The sequence below is a fragment of the Battus philenor genome, unplaced genomic scaffold (assembly GCF_028537555.1).
Source record: "Battus philenor isolate CCGP_79_NKW_IND1 unplaced genomic scaffold, ilBatPhil1.0.hap1 SCAF_15, whole genome shotgun sequence".
Taxonomy (NCBI): Eukaryota; Metazoa; Arthropoda; class Insecta; order Lepidoptera; family Papilionidae; genus Battus; species Battus philenor.
Window position 1 is genome coordinate 10,031,463 of NW_027181677.1, and position 18,368 is coordinate 10,049,830.

The 18,368-nt window shown below is 33.1% G+C and overlaps 2 protein-coding genes across 2 annotated transcripts in view; one reads left to right on the forward strand and one right to left on the reverse strand.

The window, feature by feature from the left end:
- The window catches only part of LOC137918856 (neurofilament heavy polypeptide), a 92,172-nt gene extending 78,331 nt beyond the window's left edge, over positions 1 to 13,841 (forward strand). The window contains exons 3-8 of the mRNA XM_068761783.1: positions 1,777 to 1,839; positions 3,196 to 3,393; positions 5,771 to 5,897; positions 7,829 to 8,019; positions 12,465 to 12,619; positions 13,181 to 13,841. Coding sequence (XP_068617884.1) covers positions 1,777 to 1,839; positions 3,196 to 3,393; positions 5,771 to 5,897; positions 7,829 to 8,019; positions 12,465 to 12,619; positions 13,181 to 13,646 — 1,200 coding nt within the window. The 3' untranslated portion in view covers positions 13,647 to 13,841. The remainder of the gene's footprint in view (positions 1 to 1,776; positions 1,840 to 3,195; positions 3,394 to 5,770; positions 5,898 to 7,828; positions 8,020 to 12,464; positions 12,620 to 13,180) is intronic.
- A 2,328-nt stretch (positions 13,842 to 16,169) lies between these two features.
- ND-SGDH (NADH dehydrogenase (ubiquinone) SGDH subunit) lies at positions 16,170 to 17,756 on the reverse strand. Its single transcript, XM_068761678.1, has 3 exons — positions 17,566 to 17,756; positions 17,243 to 17,453; positions 16,170 to 16,470 (listed from the first exon to the last, which is right to left on the reverse strand). The coding sequence occupies exons 1-3, from the start codon at positions 17,718 to 17,720 to the stop codon at positions 16,264 to 16,266; spliced, it is 573 nt and encodes a 190-aa protein (XP_068617779.1). The 5' UTR covers positions 17,721 to 17,756; the 3' UTR covers positions 16,170 to 16,263.
- Between the last annotated feature and the right edge of the window lie 612 nt (positions 17,757 to 18,368).

Sequence of the window (18,368 nt, forward strand, 5' to 3'; positions counted from 1 at the left end):
ATACTTTCAACGACTGTTGTCAATTTTTCTAAACGTAAACGGTGTCTACTCAATCGGTAATTGATTGCGCAATTTGCTACAAAAATTTCCTTTGACTAGCGTTACTCAATTTGTTTATTAGCATTTGCATTAAAATCTATTTAAACCGACATCGAAAACGGTTATTTGCAATAATGTAAGATACAATTTTTTATATGTAATTAATATATACATTAGCGACACCGGTCCGTCGCCATCATTTCGGCTTAGCATTTAGCAGGAAAGGCTCCTAAAGATTTCCAAAAGGATCGGGTGAAAAGGGCCTGCAGTCAACATTTTCCAACAACTTTGACAAAGTGGGACACAAATTACTATTATTTAATTAAATGTTTTCTAAATCCATAAAGATTTAATTTTAAATAGTATTCGTAAGCATGACTGAGATATTTAAATGGCACCGTTATTTTTGCGATTTCTTAGCATGTTAGATCTACCGTCATGTGTCTTAAAGTGACGTCGACGCGCTATTACGTATTTATTTCATTTCAAACCATGCGTAGCGATGTACTATTCGAATCGCATCGGACTGTCTCACTATACACTGTTCGTTTAATTAAAGTATGCATGACAAATGTTAATATAAAATAATGGCAATTGAAATTTATCATACGTTATTTCAGCCAACGTCCACTGCTGGGAATAGGCCTCTCCCATAAATTTCCAAAAGAACCGGTAGGAAGCGGTTTGCATACAACGTCTTCTGACGACATTATCAAGGTCGTCTGTCCTTTTTTATATCTGTAAAACTATTTTCATACAATATTCATATTTAATTAAGAGATTCGCAAACCAACAAAATTACCGGCATAGCCCAGCGGATTAATAAACTGAAACGGCAATGGGCAAGCCACACAGCGAGCAAAACTGATGACCTCTGGAGCCTTATGGTTCTAGCGAAGATTACGAACTTGCAAGCGTGCGTAGGACGTTCACCCACAAGGAGGACACATATCCTTATTAAGGATGTATTCCGCTTCAAGCCAGTCCTAGAAATCTATGGCGGAGGCTCAGTAGTGGCCATCCCATGGCTCAAATATTGATATGTACATTTACATTTAAACGTAAAAGCATTATAATTTATATTACAGCATCACGACTTTACGTCATATGTGAGTAATGAAAAGCACCAAACCCGATTAATCGCCCGTATAACAAAGACTGCCTAAATTTAATTAGAATCTAGTTAAAGCGGTTGAGACGCTTTATTAAATCCGGTGTTTAATCGGCTACCGGGTGAGCCGGTTATATGAGGTTTCAGAGATGCTTAAGATGCCTTATCGCGCCGGTATTTATAGCCGGCCACGATTTATAACGTAAACACTTTTTTTTCTGTTCTTAGTTCAAAGCATTTATGAATAAATTATGTGTAATAAAAATGCAACTTTATGTAATTTGTAACACATGGTTTATATTTAAATATACATAAATTTGAATGTGCAGATAGCGAACAATAAATAATTTCAAAACGTAGTAATCCAAATTTTGAAAAGGCTAATTATTAATATACATTATCATTATTTTATTTATTAGTTTAGAAACCGTTTATATTTAGATACCCATTCATTAATTGACAGCAATACTTATAATCGATCTTCCCGAATATTTATTAAAAACAAATCGAAAAATTATAAAAGAAATAACATTATAACAATAATGTCGGTAAAACAAATTATTTTTATTCATTGTATATCTCATGTAAGGCAGCTACCTAACAAAAAATTCTTTCATTTGTTACAGGACAAATTGCTCAATAAACTTGAGGAAAATGAGCCCGAATTAGCTTCGTCGCCCGAGGAAGAAGTAAGTAATGCAATAATTTATGTCAGATAAGGTGAGACGAATCTAAATGAGGACCTGATCTATTATTGGCTAGCTTCTATATTCAGATAATATTTTCACCACTTTCAGCATCAAAAAAGTACATAAATTTAAAATAGGAGTCTTTTTTTGCTTTTTATTTTTGTTTAAATATTTTCTGTCGTTGCCAAATTGTGTTTGCAAATTAACATTTGCAACTCCTTCGGGCGTGGTAGAGCGCTGAAGGTGTAAGGCTTTTTTACAGTAACTTAATGTTTTACTAGGCTTTGGTGAGCGCTAAAAAATAGCGGTCGAAACTTATTAAAGCGTTTTGTTACTACTTTTATAGTGCAAACAGCCAAGGAATCTAACAACTTAACGTTGTAGTTGTTTCCAGCTAACTCTAACTTGAGAGTCTTCTAGTCAAACATTTACTATCGTAGACCACATCATCGCTTAACATCAGGCAAGACAAAGGTCAAATAATTTGCCTATAACTTACAGAAAAAAAATTAACTCAAGAAGTCTTATGTGAACTTCTGTTAATTAATTTATTACACCGGTTTATATCGCCGCCATCTTCTAGGTCACTCCACTCAGATGAGGTTTCATTGATGCAAGGACCTCCAAAAATTACCCCGGCTTTGGTCTCATACGAAACACGTTTAGCCAATCGTAATACCTTCTTAGGTTGCCTAAGAATCTTAAATCTCGTCTCGATCGGTTACTATAACTATTATTTCAATTTTTTTATTATTTATTTTGTTTCACAAAAAATGCAGTATTGTTAAATATTGCACCATATAATTGTGTTCGTGCTTACATTCACTTAGATTATAAAGTAAATAAACTAATCATAATTGATATAATTTCACTATTAGCCAAGTTACATTATCTCATTACGTCGATATTAATGTCGAGGGCCAGGGTGAGAGGGGCCTCATTGGCAAGCCCATGGTCGCTTTACGAGACATGAAGAGAGAGATCCGTATACGAACGAACGTAACTTACATAACATGGTTAATTAAAGTTTGAAATAGCAGTGGGCAGGCCACATGGCGCGCAGAACAGATGGACGTTGGTACCTTAAGGTTGGGGTGGAGACTACGGTAGAGCAATCCCAACAAATGATATCCATCTACGAGGTGGAAGGATGACATTGCTAAGATCTTCGAAAGACGCTGGATGCACGCTACTTTCAAGGAGTCTTATTAGAAATTTTTGTGGGAGGCCTATGTGTGCCTACTAGTGGACGCCCTACGACTAAAATGATGACGATGATTAGTATAAATAATGATATTTTTAAATTTTTTTTAGAAAAAATGGTGGAATAAACTGCAACATTTCCTTGTTTTACAGTGTGTAATTTGCGTAAATGCAAAAGCAACGATGCAGACCTCGCCGTGCGGGCATCGCGTCGTGTGCAGGCGGTGCTTTGTGAAGACCATACAGATGGCGGTGAGCCAACGCTTGTTGCCACTTCGCTGTGTCATCTGTCGCGCCAAGATATTGCGCTTACGGCAAGCTCCGCGTCTTGTTACCAGCAAGAGTTGGCAAGTGAGTACAGCTTCCTATTATAACTATAATCTGATTCGTCAGTCGGAAGAAACGAATGTTGTGTTTTGTTTGAGTCCTTGGAATTTAAACAAAAATAAAAAAGTCAAAGCCTGTTTTCACTCTACCAAAACCTACGTTGGTTGTTAAGGTCGTCGCGAGACACTGAATGCAGGCTGCTCCCCACCGATCTTTTTATAAATTTACAGTGAAAACCTATACGATCGTCTACCACTGAAATGATGATGTTGCCTGTCGGGAATAGAACTCGCTATTTCGAATTCTAAACCACAGTGCTCAACTACTAAGCTGGCACTGCTCTGTAGTATAGAGATGGATGCGAAAATAACAATTAATTTCAAGCAAAAGAATTTTACGAATTGCCTTTCTGAAACAACTGTGTCATGGACAATGCCACGAGACCTTGTCAAATTTAACTGAAAAGTAGATATTGATCGACCATAAAAAATTGTCCTGTCTCGGTGCTACTGCAGCTTCATTCATTTACTTGTAAAAGTTAACAGAATGAATAAATAATAAATTATTTTAATGCAAATTTGCAAAAGTTGAATAAAAAATATACATACTTACATTGTGAATATTCATTAAGTTATTAAAAGTTATAACGTTTATAATTTTAACAGAATTTTTTTATTATAAGTATTTAAAGACTTCAGTGTATTTTAAGACATTCTAGTTAGTTTGCTGTCAAAGATGTAATTAGTTAATATAGGTGGAACGTGAGGATTACAAAAATTCAACAAACTGCACTATTGCACTTTACATATTTGATTTGAATTCCTTTCAACAAAAACACACATACACTATTGCAGTTTTCATAACTACGTTGCTTCCCACGGATACATTAAATAAATAAAACAACAAGACGCGATTTAACGGAACTTCTTGGATAAAATGATGAAGTTTATTTCAATAACAACTAAGTAGATCAGAAGATGCGCGGCTGTTTGAATGAGTGATGTTAACTGTACGCGGGCCGAGCCGGACTGATGCTCTGCCCAATGTGATGTGATTCTTCATTTCCGCACAGACCACAAAGAAATCGATACTCAAACATCTGTGGTCTTTATAATAGTGTCCTACCTAAGAAGTTTCATACATATCTTTTAAGATCGATTTTTAAGTCAATCATTCACCGAAAATCTTTTGTATTTTCATCTATCCACGCGTGTAATGATGATCCCTCTTATCTATAGTTTTTACTACCCTATTCACTGTGGTTTCTTTCGAAATGTAGTCCTCCGTTCGTAATTCACTTTGTTCATTTTCAAACATATTTTTACCTTTGATTCTCGACCGCTATACCTTGCTGTAGAGCTTGAGACATTGCGTTGTGTACTGCGGATGGTAATGGAGATAGACACGCGGAGTTGACACAAAACTAAATCAGAAGGCTTTCGATAAACATATGGTTAACCTCCGTATGTGTCGTAGCTAGCGACTATAGACATTTCAACAAGTGCTCCTATAACAGGAATGGTAATGGTACAGGTGCTCCGCTGTCGTTATCATCACAATCTTTTTCTTGAAATCATAACATGACAGAGTATCTACGAATTCACACACGGAAATATGACATATGTAACTATAAACATCATTTGCTTTAAACTCTCTGAAAACCGTCACTAAGCGAGTTGATATCATAAAGTAATAATATTATTACACTTTACAAGACAGGCCAGTCACTTGTCAGTTTTCAGTGTCTCAGAAATGAAACGTCTTCTTTTATTTATTTAATATAAATAAAAGAAGACGTCGAGTTAAAGAAACTCTGTCAATGTGAAACAATTTTCGAAATGCCCAAAAACAAGTTGTACGGATGCGCGGCAGTTTGAATACGCGATGTTTGCGTTACGCTGACCGTGCCGGACCGACGATCGGCCAGTGCGGTGTGATTCTTCATTCAAAGTCTGCAGGATCAAATGTATATGCAATAATTAATTTTAATATAAGTATATATAAGCAATATAAGTATATAAATATATATATAAGTAATCCGAACTTTAAAAAGTATTTTCTTACTATATATGTGGGAATGAGGCTCAATTTGAACACAATCTTTAACAACGGAAAATGCTTTATTTTCTTCTTAAAAATAACATGACGTCTGTCCTTCAACCCATCGCGCATAAACCTCTCCTGACGTACATCGTTTTTTGACAGTCGTAGGGATACCACTCACATAAAAATAAATCTAACTAATCTATTACAAAGTAATAAACTATAAACTTAAATATTCCCAAATATATTACTACATTATACACAATTTTTAAACCATTAGTTTTAAGAGGGTGTACCATACATAAAGCTTTTACAATTATTACCAATCATCCTTCATAATATTTTTTCTTAACGACAGGTGTCGACTGCGGGCAGCAAGTCGTGGGGTGTGCCCGGGTCTGTGTCCAGCTACTCAGTAGGTGCGCGTTCGGTGCCCGCCTCAGCATCCTTGTACTCCGTCACCAGCGGGGAATCTTCCATCTCCGGTAAATCTATCACGCTATTTCTAATAACTTATTATTAGTGTTCAATATTTTAAAACAAATAATAACACACAGAAAAAATAAAAACCAGAGTCTTTTTAATTTCTTCAACAATTGAAAATTATAAACTAAATAGAACCGGTAGATGCGGCGTGGATACACCCCCCCCCCCCCTTAATTGGACTGGCAATATAGACAAGGTCGCAGGAAGTCGCTCAATGTGGTCATCAAGCTGATCTTTGCAGGAGACCCATGCCTTGCAGTGGCTGCCATGAGAAATAACCTATACATTAACTCCTTTAAAACTTTTACATCTTAAACCTGCATCCCTGTCTATATTTGGACTATTTTAAAATGAAAAATAAACCCAGACATTTTAAATTAACTGAATAGTGGCCATAACTATTACAAATATACGTTTCGGGAATAAAATAAAAATAAAATAAAATATTTAACAACATAAATTGCTTGTCTAGCCATTAAGGTGCGTATAACGCTTCGATCCCTGTACCATGTGGACATTTGTCCGCGCCACGGACGTGCTAAGACTAAATGTACTTTGTTTTTTTGTTTTTGACGTATGTACTTAAAGTTTTTGTGAGGTTTTTTCTCATATATAAAAAAAATGTTGAGGTAAGATCATAATTGACGTAGTTTTTTAATAAAAAAAAATAGTAGATAGGTCCTCGTATATGTTGGTTACCGAGACATATACAAGCGCCTAGTGAAACATCAGTCGCCGCAAAAACTGATCACGGTTGTAAGTGAAAAAAAATAATTTTTAAAGATTGCGATTATCCTTAAGTGACGATAGCAATTTTAAACCAGTTTACTACTAGAAAATTCGGGTATTGGCAGGAATTGCTAGTTGTTTTCTAAGGTTATGCAGTTCCTAATCACCGAATAAAAATACTATAATGTTATTTTTTACGCGGTCAAATAGCTTTGAGCTTCTTACGCTTTTCTGTAAAAAAAAATAATAAGGTACACGTAATATGAAAAAAATAGAAACAAAATAATTTCTGAAATTTTAGTTATTATTTAATAGAATGAGTACTACTACGTTAAATATATACGATAGTTACGGACACGGTAAATGATTACAACATTGTTATTCTATTTTAATTGTATTATTCAAATAATTATATTCATTTGAATAGTAATTATTACAAATGTTCTCTTCACCTTCACCTGTGAAGGTCTTCCTGTGTCTCAGACAATTAAGGCTTGATGTTTTCACAAACGTATTTGTATATATTTTTAATTCTAATCATATTTTAAAACTGTTATTATAGAAAAGATTCATTTGGTTCCGTAACAAATTAGGCTCAGATTGCTCTAGAGGCGTTCTGTAATACGTCACCTGAAATTTTATATTTCTTGCCCTCTCATTGTAAAAACGTTACTCTTTCTGCGACCCACTCTGGAAAATTAACGTCACAAAAGCTAACGCTCCTTTGCTCTGAAAATAATAATTAAAAAAATTCTTAAATGTCCTAAGATAATCTTAACATAAAGAAATAATATATGTTAACATAAAGTATTAAAGTATCTTAACGGTGAACGGCCCCCGTACACATAGTAAAAGATGACTATAAATTAACGAAATTGGAAAATAATTTGGTATATTTAATTATTTATCACTAATACCTTACTAATAATACATTATAAAGCTATATTTCCTCGCAATACACTGCAACAAAGTATAACGTAAAGCGATGATAACAAAGTAGCGAAAATTTGATACTCTCGTGTTAACGCAAAACTCGGAAACGGCTGGAGTACTTCCCCATTTTTTTTCATATCCTCATTAAGAGGCATGAGAAAGGTCATCTAGTAATGAAATAGTAGCCTTTATTTCGACCGATACTTGTACAATATATATATACACGAATAACATACGCATCCCTACAGTGATGTACTTAATGTTCTAGGAGTGTCTTCCGTGTCGTCAAACAGTGGTGGCAATGTGAGCAACAGCTGTACAACCAAGCTGTGCGGTGGCTCCAAATGCGGCGGCGCTTGTCTCGGGGCCGTGCCGCGACCGCCGCCGGCAACAGCGCCGCCCAAGCCCCGGCAGCCCGCGTCCAACTCCCTGAGGCGGTCCCAACACCACAGCATGAAGGTATACTTGCTAAATTCAAATTTAAAGTATTCTTATTTTAGTAGGTAGTTATATGCACTATTGAATCGTCAGGTATTTTTGTACATTGTAAGTAGTAAGCTATCACCGGATATAAATGTTGATCTGCTGAGTAGAGCCATAAATTTTAAATTTTGATGTATACATTACAATATCACCGTGTAAATGAGTAAATATATATATACAAACTAGTTCAGATCACAAAAGACAGCATTGCTCATCGTCATCATTTCAGCATTTATCTACTGGACCTGGACAAGATAGGCCTCCCCTAAAGATTTTCAAATAATGCAGTTGGTAGCGGCCTACATCTAATGTCTTCTGACGATCTTAAGATAGGCAGACGACTTTGATGTGTCCATTTTGTAGGTTAACGTTCTACGTTGCGCTTGCCGATCCGTGGTATCCACTCCAGAATCTTAAAGCTCCAGCCCAGTGGCCATCTGTTCTGTGAGCAATATGGCCCATTCACTGCCACGCCAACTTGCTAAACAGGTGGAGTATGTCAGTTTCCTTCGTTCGTTTACCAATTACCGCATTCCTGGTTCGATCTCCCGAGTTTCAAGTATACCCCTCTTCATGGCTCAGTGAGATACTGTGAGGTCGCCAATGAAACACAAAACCTGTCAGAGTCCTTTATTGCTATTTTGGTATTCAACATTCAAACTGTTTTAAGGCAGCTATTCATGTAAATAAAGGTGATGTCGCCGATAAATCTTAACTCTCGAAATTTTGACCTCAAAAGATGCTGGTTTCCCCATAACTATAAAGACATAGTACTTAACCACTAAATCACCACCGCTGTTAACAACTTTGAGTAAATTAGAAAATATTATAAACCCCTATAATTTTTTTGTGTTCCTAAATAATTTTAATAAAATTCATTGAATAAAAGCGAATATTCGCTTAGTACTAAGCACTAGACTCAAATGCATTGCCGTAATTCAATCTACGACCTTAAATAATAATTTCGGCTAAAATTATAATACTCGTGTTTTAAGGTGATGAACGCAGATATGACGTTTCCACTGCTTTTGGCATTATGGAAATCTGTAGAACTGTAATGTTATGCGCGAACCTTGTTATAAGTCACTTGTTAATGATAATGAATATTCAGTTTTCGAAATGAAACTTTAAAAATATATTCATTCATATTCATACATTTTTTTATTATTATTGGCTACATTTCTTACTTCGTTTTATCGAAAGAACTAAATAATAATATCTTTATAAAATGTCCTCTATTAAATATGAAGAAATTGCGAAATAATACTGTTCCCTATAAATGGAGAATGCGTAATGGATCTCGATGTATTCACTTTGTTTCTTTGTTATAAAATGTCACTCGTTAATGGAATCGAGTTTTTTTTAACATAGCTCTTAGCTGTTTTGTTATAAATCCTATTTATTTTGGTTTAATTAAGACTCACAAAAGGCATTTTTTTTCAGTAGTGTATCATTTGCATATTTTTTTCTTAAAAAGTTATGGAAAAAATGCCCCTCAATTTTCGTTTCTCTGTTAGCTTGGCCTTCATTTACTAATCTAAATTTCCTGATTGCATAATTTCACGGATTTGTTGTTAAATGACCGTGCGATTTAACTTCCCTTTACATATGTTTAAGCACTAAAATTGAACGATATTCATTATATGTCTATACAATACAAGGAACTTAAGAACCTTCAAGATAATCAACACAAAATGTTATGCGACAAAATTAAGGAGCACAATAATATAGATTACTCGAGTTTCCGGAGGACGTGACGACAATAAGACACATCACGTCCATTAGATACAGCCATCGTCGCGGAATGCTAAACGTGTATTATCAACGAGTGACAGTCGAGGTCCCCTCATGGGAGCCCTTGGGCCTGGTCTGTACATAGAGTGTCCAATCAAGACCTCGGTCGTCTCCCAATCCGATGAAATAACAGTATGTAGCAGTTCGAGGCTCCTGGAATAGCATAGAATTCAGGTTGGCAATTGTCACAGACGCCATGGTGGATTACGAACTTTTATAGTTTGTGGGGAGTTTTTGTTTTCACAAACATCATTTCTAAAAAGTTCTTTTATCTGTTTGATTCTTTTCATAAATATTTAGATAGACTATTATTTCAATATGAATGATTTTATGCCAAGCTGGCACAGTTCATTGCTTTTCCATTACTGAAGTTGAAACCTTCCTCTCTGTAATAATGTAGATGTATATCTAGCTGTACGTGTATTACAATTTGATCACAAAAAAATAAAATGTTGAATCTTGTTTAAATTTACTTACGTATCTAAACCTGTGTATAACATAAATTATTTTTATTAGTCTATTGTTAATGTTATCTTTCGCAATCTATATAGAGACACACGAACTAAGACAAGTTTTTTTGTCTCTGTCTTTTAGGCAAACTTTGTTTAAATCATTTTGTTTGAATTTTTAGGCGAAAATAAAAGTCCGTGACGAAGTTAAAGAAATATGTCCGCCATTTTGTTCGCCAAATGTTTAATAATTTTATATAAATACTTTTTTATTAGTTTATGAAACTCGACGACTCGAGTCAAGTAGACAGCTAAAGCGCAACAGTAGTAAAACTCATGCACCGCGCAACTGTAAAAAACCTTCATAATGTCACTACCACAGGTTTATAATTCAGCAGGTTTATATATGCAGCTCCTATATCGCCGTTTCAGCCCATGGATGCATAAGACATGATTCTGTCTTATAGATATCTATGCAGGAATATACCATAATCTAGGCAATCTCAGTGTGATATTGTGGTACGCAGAGGACGCTGTTGCCCGTCCCATCCCATCCAACTTCTTTGTGAGTAGTGGCTATCATGTATAATAAATGGATAAAGTGAGAATTTTAAAATATTGTATTCCGGGAATCGAACCCGTGACCTACGATCGCAATTCTCATTACTCTATCGCAGAGTTACCTCTACTCTATTCTTACTATAATCTAAACGCTATATTCAGTGTCGTTAGAAGACGCTTCCAATCGGTTTTATTACTTATCTATAGCGGAGGCCTATTTCAGTGGACGTCGAATGATGATCTAGTTAATATATTTACAATTACGATTTATAATAATTTGATTAATTTAATTCAATATTATTTGTTGTACACTCTAGAATACATGTAAATAGTTTCATAACAATGAACAAAAAAGTACAATGGGGGACGGACTTTTCACACGAGGCAATTTCTTACAACCTTAGTATGGAAACAGTTGAAGTATGAATAATGGGTAGCTAAAGTGTACAAAACACATATACGAACATGCAAACATATGAATATAACATATATACTTATAATTAATAGGTAATGTTAAAGCTATGAACAATTAAAGGAGTCGTAATACTCCTTTATTTTCGTTTATAAGAAACCTGCAGATTGTATTGTTATGCAGAATGTCTTTTGGTCTTATTATTTTTTGACTGCCTCTTGTACTGGTATGAAAGTAATAAAGTATTTTTTTAAGATATGTGGCGTTACCTGGATGAGATCTTGGTATCCAGAGATTATAGTAAATCCCTTCATAACATGTGATAACGTCTGTAGCTGCTACTGCTACTAACTACAGACAATTATCGCAAAACCGTTAACCCATAAAATTTATAAAAATTATATTTTTACTCAACTAATGGCCTCATGTTTCACGCATTGTAATTTACATAGTCGACTTGTCCATTTATCACCCAAAAACGCCTACGTCCAGAAGCAATATGGTTACATCCATAGTTATATTTAGATATGAATCTCAATATATTATATGTTCTTACCATATATATTAGTTATTGGGTACACGCACAATCGGTCGGTATTAACTTTCATCACAGGAGTTACAAGAAACACGTATTGTTGTGGAATTTCTTCATGCTTCTCTACAAATATAACACGTTATTAAAAAAAATTGAAGATCAATAAGTCCCGTTATAAATTTCAATGTTGTTTAAATTTATTTTATCTTTATTTTTATCGTATAAAAATATTATCTATTTAATTTTTCACAGGCGCTATATTATCCGTATTATAGACTAAGTATTACTGATTATTATTGATATTACTGATCAAAAATTGTTAAAAGTTAGCTCTCGTAGAAATACTATACTTATACGATAAAGTAATCCTTTTGTGAAGTAAGTTTTCCTTTTTTTAAGTATCTAAGTCGAATCACTAAACATTCGTCTATTATTTGTAGTTAATAGACTGGGAAATAGATAGTCACGAAATAATAACGACTAACTGTTCTCTTTGAATCATTTTCAGACAATTTTCGGTTCAAGTTATTTTGAAATAAATCTTTGAATTTCCTATTTAAATAATTCCTATTTAATTCTATCAACATTATACATGTGTGTATATGTTTTGATAGATCGCTTTGTAATTTTTGCTAACAAAATTATATACTTTTAATTTTTTCTATTTCAGGTTCGACTTCAAGAATATCAAATGCATAGTTACACGGGCGGGCCCGCTGGCGAACCTTCCGGTAGGCTTCCGCCCATCAGAGAATTCCAGAGGGAGTTCCGCGAAGGGCGACGCGAAAGTGCTGCGGCGGCTTCTTGTGCGTCTACTCGAATCAGGTTATATGCGCATGAGAGATCACAAAAGAGAGTTGGTGATCATTTATCGATTTAAAACGACGATAAGAACAATAAATGTTCTGGAATGGCTTCAACCAAAGTAAAGAAGTTTTTCAAAGACATCTTTAATTTCTTTTGCTTAATTTCATCATCATCATCACCTTTTCAGCTGTCAAACGCCTACTGCTAGACATACATCTCCTTATTTACAATAAGATCAGTTGGGAGCGACTTGCATCCAGCATATTACTAACAAGGTCGTCTGTCCACCTCGTGGAGGTCCGACGCCGCCTTTGCCGATCCGTGGTTTCCATTCCAGAACCTTCAGGCTACAGCGGCTATCAGTTCAGCACGCTATGTGGCCTGCTCACTGCTACTTCAACTTGATAGGCTTTACTTAAGCTTAATTAAAAAAAAGAAACAAAAATATAGATTTTATATAATTAAACCCTTTGTCGTTTTATAAAAGTAAGGCAAAATATATCGACTATTGATTCCGTACAGCCTTTTATTTACAAAATGTAATATACAAAATTTCAAATACTTTTTTTTTCATTACAGATGCGCCCAAAAGATAGTTACGCAGTTAGAAAGTTCTCCACAGAAGGATAAACAACATTTCTTCTTACCTTTTAAGACTACAAACGACGAATCCCCAAAATCTAGAGACCACAGCAAAGAGACTGATAAGAAAAAAGATAACCCCAAAACTAAGCCCAAAAGAGAAGAAAAGAAAAAGAAAGAAGAAGAAAACACGAAGCCGGCAGAAAAAAGCAAAAAGGACGAAAGCATCGATAACAAGAAAAACGAAATAGCGGAAAAAAAGAAAGAAGAAAAATTAAGATTAAAAGCAGAAAAAGAGGCGAAAAAAGAAGCTAAACTGCTGGCTAAAGAAGAGGAGAGACAAGCCAAGTTATTAGCCAAAGAGGAAGAAAGGCAAGCTAAGCTTTTAGCGAAGGAAGAAAAAAAGAAGGCTAAGAAAGAAGCAAAGTTAGCAGCACAAGCAGAAAAAGAAAAAGCGAAATAAAGATGCCGTTTTAAATGTTTACGTCGTAGAAAATCGTAGCCGTCTTTAGGTTTTAGATTTGAGATCGTTATGAGGTATCGTAAAACTAAAGAAATAGAGTATAAGAGTTTTCGGAAGGCCATAAATTTCAATTTACTACTTACTAAGATTCGGTTAGCAGTATTATTTTATGACAATTAATTTTATTTTTTTAATAACTACAAAATAATATGGTACCGTAGGTATTTTTATGATACTAAAGTTTTGTTATAACATTTAGCTGGTTTGCAATGTTTCCTCTTCGAATTGTTATCTAATTAGAAATTTGTATATAGTTTTAAATTCAAATGTTATTATTAAAAGCAATCTGTAACGTGTTGAGTCAAATTTGGAAATAAATTGCGAAGACTGAGCGAACGGGATATTGAAATCATATCGTTTTGTAATTTACTTATGTAACAATATTATTAAGAGCTCTATGCATTACTATACTGCCCTTAATTTTCCTAATTTAAACATTTATACCCATTTCAATATTTGCCAGATCTGTCAAATAAATGGGAACTAAGCACACCCAAAATCAATTTAAAAACATCATGTTGTTTTATATATACTATTCGTGAAATGCAGTTATTACAATTTTAAAATCATTTTGTAATAAAACAGAATTGGTATAATAAATAGGCAAATTGTCAAAAATTAAAAAATTGCAACAGGCAACCCAGTAAAATAATTATTTTAGTATGCAATCATATTCTCTCATATTTACACAAATTATTTTAATAGTGCATGCTAAAAACACAATTATCTCTTTAAATATATCTCAGATATCTTATTTAAGTTAGCTCTCCGGACCTACCAGTCAATAAAAAAACAGGTAAAAAGTGGAAATTTAGTGTCATATCAAGTCGCATTACTACCATATAAGTGTTGACATTAATTTTGTAAGGATCCCTCACATCGGAATAATGTAAATCGTTAGAAATTCCTGTAAAATAAATAACAATGTTACCATACTTTATGCATTTTCTTTTTTATTTAAAGTAAAAGAAATACGAAACTAAAATTAAAAAGTAAGATAGAAATATATGTAGTTTTAATATCCTGTCGTGATATATTAATATCCTTTTATACCTCATACCATTTAAAGGATGTCCAATAATGTCTTTGAACTTACTGTTTCTAAATAGCCTCATGGCTTGTTATATACATAAATATATTTACGCAGTGATCTGAAAAAGGTGTAAAAGCATTGAAGTGGTAAATGTATATATTTGGTAAACCCTATTCAAACTCAATGCTTTCATGTTTAATAAATGACATAATAATAAAGTAAGAAAAAGTTTTTTTAAAATCTAACCTAAATTAATTATTGTTTCTTATACAGGCCACTGCTAGAAGTTATTAGCCTGTCATAATGTATGTTACATTTCAGAGTGATCCCTTCATATTCGCTTTTTATTTATTTTTGACAAACACTACATGAAAATTTCCATATAACAGAAATCCCTCCTTGTATATCCTATACATTTATTATAGGTAATATTAAATTATATATTATTCAACTAAACTGCTTTCTTGGTTAAATGTTATACAGTAAAGAGCACTTCAAATTTCCTTAAAAACTTATGGTTCGTGAATATAACTGTTTATAATTTCTACCAATTATATTCAATATTAAAATTTATACCATGCGAATATAACATACCATGAGTGGTAGACATAAAAATAATAAAAAGCGCCACATTTTTAGTCTTCTACAATTCCTATTCTGCATTGGTAATATTCAGAAATAGGATATTTGATTGCATATATTTACCTTAAGTAATATTGTTAGGTTTTAGCGAAAATATAATTTAAGTATTTTGTGAATGGCCAAGTGACACTTAAATTTGCTGAAACACGAGACAAAAAACCTCAACCTGTGCATAAGCAGTTATTAAAGCCACCTCCATAAGTTCTTATGCAATGAACAACTTTTAGACAAATATACATGTGATTATTCAAACTCTACTAATAATTCTTGATATAATGTAGTAACATCAACAAGAAAATTTTCTTTGAGAGAGACAGTAATTAGTTACAGGTGTGGTAGAGAAGAGGTAAAAGCATGATTAATCTGTTGTCCATTACTGTACGGTACACAACATTGAGAAATCAATGGTTTTATAACTAATGTAATGATTATACAGTAAGAAAGAAATCAAATTACTGCATATTAAAAGTAATCATTTATTATGTCTGTCCCTCCAGACTTTGTACTGTCTGAAGTTACCGGCCTGTCACAATCTAAGAGCAATATTTCATACTTTAAAATGATCACTATATACAGTGATAAAAAGATGTAAAATCTTTAAAACTTTTTCTGACCAATGAGCTATACAACTAACTCCTTTATAGCTTACCCATAACCAGTTTATGTTTTTAAATAAAATTTGTAGCAGTAAATTATCTAGCAAAAAGAAGAAAAAGCTGCTAATACACATTTATTTTAATTTTATATTCAATAAAAACAAGTACTTAGGTATTTTGAATAAATATAAATTAACAATAAATGTTTTATTTATCTACAAGAGCATATTGCATGATACACTTGATCACTAAATACAATCTATACCAGGATAAGCTCCAAATCATTTTAATCCTTATAATCATCACCAACACGGTTGTGGATGTCATCTCCAACTTGCTTGTTGATACGCAAGTATTTATTAACCATTGGTCTGTAATAGTAGGCCTGGTAGTCCTGGTTTTCTGACATTCTCTTTATTATTTGCTTTTCCAATTCCCGGAGTTTTGCTTTCTGTTGCTCCTCATCAAGGAAGTGCATAAATTTCTCATAATCCTGTAAATAAAAATTTGATGTTACTGTAATATGATAAAAAATTATAATTTAATTATATTAGATACTCTTAATCAATAAACCTGTTTTTGTGTAGTAGATGGGGCTGCATAAAGAAATTACAAAATACATGGCAAGTATCTGAACACCATAGTTTGTAACACAATTAAAAAGTATTTTTTGATTTGATTATAGGAATCACAAAAAGTCTCAAAGGACTTGTTTTGAGTTCTTTTTTTGTTACCATGTACAGTTTTTTCACTAGATGAATATTTTTTCAGATAAATTTATCAATTATGAGCCAATTTGATTGAAATTTTCATATACCGAACAAAAGTGGGTGTGAGTGAACATTATTTAGGCCAAAGGTTTTGACTTAATTATATTGAGCAAAATAAATAAGTAAATACTATTATGAGTTCCTCAAAGCTATTCCTTAAAAAATGAAATTTACAGACACATGCAACATTATGAGAGATGCAATTTATTTCATTTTTGGTAAAAAAAAACATTGACAGTCCTGGCTTCTTATTCAAAATAACACTTGTGATTCTTCTTTTGTTTTATTAACTCACAGTATTCTGTCTCGAAAAGTCAACTGACTCTGTAATAATCGGCAATATAATAAACTATTTTAACATTAAATGAAATATATTTTCAAGTGTATATAATAACTTGTCTTAAATGTTTTTACTATAAAATAAATAATGATTTCACAAATAATGCTAAGCAATAAGTTTGCATTATATCTATATACGAATGGTGGAAAAATTACCTGCTGTGGGTTGTTGTGGATGTAGCGAGCAATGAACCTTGTTATTGGGTGACGATAATATTCCCAATGTTTCGGATTATACCCATCAGGAATGGGCTCTAACTGCGCGGGGCCAATGAACACATTAGCGTAAAAAATAATTGCAGTTACAGGAATTAATCCGAGCATAGTATAAAAATGGAACATATCCTTGAATTTATGCCATTGCCACCTGTGTAAAATTTTATGTTATAGTTACAAATTAATACGATATCACAACTTTTTAAAACCTCACTTATATATTAAGAATTGGTTAGGTAATCAAGACTATAACGACGATATACCTCGATGGTTGTAACGCCATCACCTTCGGGCCATGGTCCCCGTTGAGTATTTTACTAGTAGAAAAATTCACATTTTGTACTCTAATTCCTGGTTTTGTTTGGTTTTTTAATAAATTAATGCCGAAAGATCGACCTAAAGCACTCCAGGACACCATTTTTCTATTATGATAGTTTTAACAGTGACAGTTAGTGGTGAGTCCAAGAAACAGCGAAGAAATCGATGAGCAGCAATATCGATTACATTAAAATCACTAGTAAATAATTAATTTCTGTTTTTAACAACAAAGGAAGATAAACCAGAAATTAAATCTTAAATAATATCTTCAATAAATATTTAAAAATGTTACTAAATTGATGTATATTTTCTGGATATAAAATAATTAATAAAATTGAATGAAAAAAGTGAAAAGATTTGAATTTCTTAATAGTGATTGATATCGAACTTTCTCATAACATTTTGAACTTATGTTAATTAGCTCAAATTTATTAAATTTTGTCACGGGAGTTATTACAATAATCAAGTGATAAAACGTTTGATTTGATTATTATAAAGATCTTATTGCCAGTTAAGTATAACGATAATTACGTAATTATTCTTAAAGAGCACGAGAAGTATTTTTACAAACTTCTCTGTTTACAGACATTAATTCCGAATTTTAGGCCTTGTTCTACAAAACCTTATTTTTAGTATGTACATTTCTTATAGTTTTCGACAATAACTTAAAAAATGTCTACAGACAAATTTGGTTATTGAATCGAAATTCTTAGTAGAAGGTGTAAGTTAAGTTAAGGGTGTAAATAAA

Coding starts and splice junctions, on each gene's coding strand:
- ND-SGDH (XM_068761678.1), bottom strand. CDS start 17,720: ATGGTGTCCTGGAGTGCTTTAGGTCGATCTTTCGGCATTAATTTATTA. Junction 17,454..17,565: donor ATGGCGTTACAACCATCGAG/GTATATCGTCGT, acceptor AATTTTACACAG/GTGGCAATGGCATAAATTCA. Junction 16,471..17,242: donor TCCACAACAACCCACAGCAG/GTAATTTTTCCA, acceptor TTTTATTTACAG/GATTATGAGAAATTTATGCA.